The sequence below is a fragment of the Belonocnema kinseyi genome, chromosome 5, assembly GCF_010883055.1.
Source record: "Belonocnema kinseyi isolate 2016_QV_RU_SX_M_011 chromosome 5, B_treatae_v1, whole genome shotgun sequence".
NCBI lineage: Eukaryota > Metazoa > Arthropoda > Insecta > Hymenoptera > Cynipidae > Belonocnema > Belonocnema kinseyi.
In genome coordinates this window covers 87,272,555-87,278,554 of record NC_046661.1, presented here as the reverse complement: position 1 = coordinate 87,278,554, position 6,000 = coordinate 87,272,555, and the positions used below count along the sequence as shown (strand labels likewise).

General features: G+C 26.0%; 1 protein-coding gene across 5 annotated transcripts in view; it reads left to right on the top strand.

Moving 5' to 3' along the window:
- The window catches only part of LOC117172484 (post-GPI attachment to proteins factor 2-like), a 59,058-nt gene that overhangs the window by 21,315 nt on the left and 31,743 nt on the right, over positions 1 to 6,000 (top strand). For all 5 annotated transcript variants that reach the window (XM_033360472.1, XM_033360473.1, XM_033360469.1 and 2 more), the window contains one exon: positions 2,657 to 2,924. In XM_033360472.1, the coding sequence (XP_033216363.1) occupies positions 2,657 to 2,924 (268 nt within the window). The remainder of the gene's footprint in view (positions 1 to 2,656; positions 2,925 to 6,000) is intronic.

Genomic DNA, 6,000 nt, shown 5'->3' with positions numbered 1-6,000 from the left:
AATAACTTAATTTTAAGTTTATACTAATTAATTAATCAATCAAATTAGATTAATTTAAAATTATTTAATTAATTTGATGCAAAATCCTGTTAAACAAAACAAGAATCCAACGACCAAATTTGGACCACAGCGAATAAACGAAAACCAAAAAAACCCTATTGTAATCTGAAAAAAAACCCAAAAAATACAAAAAAAAACAACAAAAAACTAAAATAAAATTTTCGGAAAAAAAAATAAAAAAGAGGAAAGAAAAATGTTTTTTTTTTGTTTTTTGGGGTTTTTTTTTGTTGTTTTTTTTTTCAGATTACAATAGGGTTTTTTTTTGGTTTTCGTTTATTCGTTGTGGTCCAAATTTTGTCGTTGGATTCTTGTTTTGTTTAACAGGATTTTGCATCAATTTGATTATTGGACGTTAAATGGGATTTTTAATTTGGATTTTGGTCTAATTTAAATTTCGTAAATTTTTATTTAATTAATTTAGAAAAATAATACATTTCCAAACAAATAGTGAAATTATTACCTAAAAAAGATAATTTCATGCTCAAAATAAAATATGTGAATTATTTCTTTTAAAAAGTTGATTTTTAACCAAATTACAAGATTACTCCATTAATACGATTTTTTCATAAAAAGTTTTAAAAATTAATGTTTCACAAAATATATATATATATATTGCATGCTTTTTATTAATTAGAGTTATTATATTTTTGTATTATTTGAAATTATTGATAACTGCTCTAATGTGTAGAAATAATATTTTGTTATTTATTATAAATAATAATTTAATTGAATACAATTTTAGAGAGGGCTATAAAAATTATAATTACATTGTTTTCATGAACTTGATTATTTCCTCGTTAAAAAATTGGGTGGTCCTAAAAAGGACCATTTAATTTTAGTGAGAGCTTAAAGAATTTTTTTTTGTATGAACATGATTCGAGTAGAAGTAGTATTTCAAAGAAAAACTATTTTCTCCAAATTATAATAGAATTTTTTTGCATTATTCGTTGCGAATTCATCTTTGTTTTAGTTAAAAATGAAAGAATTGAAAATTCAATGGTTAATTAATTTTTGTAACTAAAAATGTCACTATAGCATTTTTAGTTGAAAATTATTATTTTTTGAATTAAAAATTTATGTACTATTTCGTTAAAAATTCATTTATTTTGTTTAAAAATTATATTTTTTGATAGAAAATTAATTTCTATACCTTAACGTTAATCTTCTTGTTTGATATTTATCTTTTTCGTTGAAAATTCAAGTTTTCCAGATAAATATTCATCATTTTAGTTAAAAATTATTTTTTTTTTTTTGAAAATTCATCACTTTGTTTGATAAATGAACTATTTTGTTGAAAATCCATTTTTTTAAATTAATTTTTTCAATTGAAAGTTTAACTGATCCATTTTTGATTGAAAATTGATATTTTTTATTGGAAGATTTATGTATTTGTTTCAAAATTAATTTATTTTGCCAAGTTTTTTGCTCTGTTATGTTGAAGGATGTTTAGAATGAACGTAATGAATTAAAATAAATGTTTTCGTTTTGCCAAAAATATAAATATATTACTTTTAGTTGACCGGGAAAATTGAAAAACTTGCCTAGGAAATACCGGGAATTTGAAATCGTCCGCCGAATCTCCACCTTGATAATATTATAGTATGAAACAGTAAATTCTAAATTTTTAATAACAAATCGTAGTAATAGAGGTAGTCTAGTAATTTGGTTTAAAAAAACTCCATTATTATTTAAAAGTCAACTATTTTGGTAGAAAAATCAATTTTTTTCTTGAAAATTCTATTAATTTTTTGTTGAAAATACACATTTTAAACTAAAAATTCACATATTTAATTTTTAGTTCATTGTGCGTGTGTATTTTTGTATTTTGGAACTGTTATTCTATTACAAAGTCCTTCATTCAACCACAATATGGCGTCACAAGAGAAAAAAAAACAATAAATTTATTCAATTTAAATAAGCCCGCGGTCAATGAGACATGCGCAGTAAGAAGAAGCGTCCAGTTAGAAGGAGGGGAATTCGTCGCCCACAAGCGCAGTGGAAGGGGATGAGGTCCCAGTTAGCCTCCGTATTGACGACTGCCCAAAATAGTGAAATGCGAGGAATGAAAAAAAAAATGCGAGGAAATGACAGGAAACCAGGGAGGTGAATTAGGGGACATTATGGTGAGAAAGTGAGGATAAATTAGAGGAGGGGAAGTATGGAAATGAGGCAATTTAGTAACAAGCGTGAAAGTAAGGGATGTGAAGTATGGAAACGATAGAGAAATGAGGGGTGAGGAAGTAGGGGAAATTAGGATGAAGAAGTGAGGGGACATAAAAATAGGGGAATTGAGTTAATTGGGAGAAGAGAAGGGGAATTTAAGGGAAATAAGGGGAAGTGAACTATGGTTTTTAAGGGGTAATGGGGTTAGGGAAAGTGAATGTAAATTAGGGAGGGAAAGTAGGTGAAATGAGGGTGAGTAGTGGAGGGAAAGTGTGGGTTGGGGAAGGAAAGTAGGAGAAGAGGATAGAAAGTATGGGAGGGGGGGGGGAAGTTTTAAGGGCTTAATTAATGTTTAAATAGGTTATGAAACCCTTTTTTTTATTTTCGAATAAGTTTTTCTCTGTTTCTGAATTGAATGTTGTATTGAATTCAGGTATACAATGTTCTTCCATCGATCTCAGCGATTACGGGTGTTTCGCCTCAGAGATATCTCTGGCGAATTAGCATAGCTTTACACATTGGACCACGGCTCATGATTGCAAGTGTTTATCATTCCTATTACCGTAAGATCCTTGACACCATCGAAGATGTGTCTGCGAAGCTCGTTGCTTGCAGACTTTTACATTTATGTTACTGGCTCAACATTGCCGAGGTCGCCGCTCTCAGCGGTGTCACCTATATTTCAAATAGGGAAAATTACGGTAAGAATGGTTTTTTTATTTAAATGGATAATTAATCAGTAGATACCTCCCACTCTTTTCCACAATTCCCCTCTTTTCAAGAATCCTTTTTTTCAGTTTTCCGCTTCAATTCAAATGTTTGGTTCAAAATTGTACTATTTGGTTGAAAATTTAATTATTTTTTTGTAAGTTAATCTACTTTGTTAAAAATCAGCCCCGTGGCACTCTGAAACGAAAGTGACAGAAATGTTGACCGCAGCCGAGGGCGGCGCTGGCTGTACTTTTAGGCCGAGAATTATTTAAATGCATGGGAAAAGTGTCATAAATATGAAATTTTGTGCTTTTTTAATTATAAAAAACGGAATTTTTCGAACTTTTTGCTGTTACTTTTAATGGTACATATTTTTATCTGAATTATTTTTCACCTTTTTCAATTAATATTCATAAAACAATTTATTTCAAATGTTATAATAAAATTTTGAAACAGTTTATTCACTCTTAAAATAATTTTAAAAAATTTAGCACTATTAGGAATGGTGGTCTACCATTTGGCCACATGGTGCCGAAAAATGGAACTAGAAAGAGTAGGTATAATTTTAAACATGTATTTTAACTTTTGCATAAAAGTGTTTTTAAGATTGTTTTGTAAAGTATAAAACAATAATTAAATACTAAAAACAAATAGTTATTTCAGTTGAAAATTAAACTATTTTGTTCCAAATCAACTTTTTTGTTTCATATTAATATTTTCGGGTTGAAAATTTAACTCTTTTGTAGAAATTTCGTCTTTTCAGCTTGAAAATTCAACAATTTTGTTGAAAATTAATTTTTTTATTGAGAATTTAAATATTTGTTTAAAGTTCAACTATTTTGGTAGAAAATATACTTTTTGGTCGCAAAATCTTGACTCTTTTGCTGAAAATTCGTCTTTTTGGGTAGAAAATTCTTCTTCTTGGATAACAAAAATTTAATTTAATATTCACTATTTCGTAGAAATTTCGTCTTTATTTTAATATTTTCGGGTTAATAATTCAACTATTTTGTAGAAATTTTTTGTTAAAAATTTAAATTATTTTCTGAAGGTTCAACTATTATGGTAGAATATTAACTTTTTTGTTTAAGATAAAAATTTTCGCCTTAAAAATTCAACTATTTTGTAGAAATTTCGTTTTTTCAGCTTGAAAATTCAACAATTTTGTTAAAAATTCATGTATTTTGTTGAAAATTAACTAAAAATGTAACTATTCAATTTTTTAAATGATCTTGTTTTCTTTTAAAATTCAACTGTTTGGGTGTGTCATAGTTTATATTTCAATCAAAAAAGATTAAATTTATGCAAAAATAAAAATAATTTTATAACCAAAAAAACGAATTTTCAACAAATAAATTTTTCTCATTCATGAAATAAATAAAAGTTTATCTAGGTTATTGAACCTCCAAGTCAAAAGACGAATTTTTTCTACAAAAATTGATTTATTAAACCAAAATACGACTTTAAAGCAAATAACTAATTTAAAATTTTTTATATACTGATGTATTTTTACCCAAAAAAATGAAATGTCAAGCCAAGAAAATGTTTTTTTTTTACAATAAAAGGAGAATTTTCAACTAAAAAAGGCCAATCATAAAGAATTGAAAAGTTACATTTTCAGTTAAACAATTAATTTTTAACAAAAAAAAAGGCTTTTCGACTAAACAGTTATATTTTCAACCAGACAGAAGCCTTCCAACAAAGAAATAAAATTTTAATAATGTAGTTTAATTTTCACACAAGTAGTTAAATTATCAATTAAAAAAGATTATTTTTTAAGCAAAACGTTAAACTAAACCTTTTAAACAAAATATTTGACTACTCAAGCAAAATAAAAAGTAATTTTTAACCAAAAACTTGCATTTTCATGGAAAAATGATATTCCTACTAAAACAGATACATTTTTTATCAAAAAGATAAATTTCTCTTAAAACAGCTGAATTTTTAATTAAGAAAAAAATGTAAAAAAAAAGTTAAATTTTCATCTAGAAGATTTCAGTTCTCTTTTCATAAACAAAATATCAAATTTAAACAAAAAGTACATTTTCTACGAAATATTTAAATTTTAAACAAAACGCAGAATTTTCAACCCAAAAAAATATGACTTTTCAACAAAATTGTTGATTTTTTAACCAAATAGTTGCATTTTTATCCGAGTAAGATGTAAATTGTTTGCTAAAGCAGGTTAATTTAACAGATGAATTAAAAAAATTAAAAAATACTTAAATTTGCATCCAAAGAAGATTCCAGTTCACTTTCCAACACCAAAATACGAATTGTAAACATTAAATTGATTTTCTGCTAATTAGTGAAATTTTAACCAAAAATACGACTTTTTAAATAAGATTTTTAAAATTTTAACCAAAAAGTTGTCTTTTTTTCTACGAGAAGGGAAACTTCTACTAAAACAGGTGAATTTTTAACTGAAAAAGACAAATTTTCAAAAAAAGAGATAAATTTTCATAAAAAAAAAAAAGATTTCAATTTACTTTTCAACACAAAAATAGGAATGTTAAGGAAAAGTAAATTTTCTAGGAAATATTTGAGCTTTCGAACAAAGCAGTTGCATTTTCTCCAAGAAAGAAGCAATATTAATACTAAAAAAAATGAACTTTTAAATCAAAACGTCAAATTTTCAGAAATAATAGTTTTCATCTAAAAATTGTTCAGTTGAGGTATGAGCAACAAAATATAAATTTTAAACGAAAGGTTAATTGACTTTTCAACAGAAAAATAGGAATTTTAAACAAAAATTAAATTTTCTACCAAATATTTGGACTTTCGACCAAAACAGTTGCATTTTTTTCGAGAAAGAAGCAATATTTATACTGAAAATGATGAACTTGTAAATGAAAAAAAAATTCAGAAAAAATAGTTTTCCTCCGAAAAAGATTTCAATTGACTTATCAGCAACAAAAAATGAATTTTAAACAAAAGTCTTACGAAACGCAACCAAAAAGGTTGTCTTTTTAAGAAAAGTGTTAAATTTTCAACCAAGCAATAAAATTTATACCTAAAAAGAGAACCGTCAGGAGAATGTTTTTGCGAATTTGCCGTTACGTAATT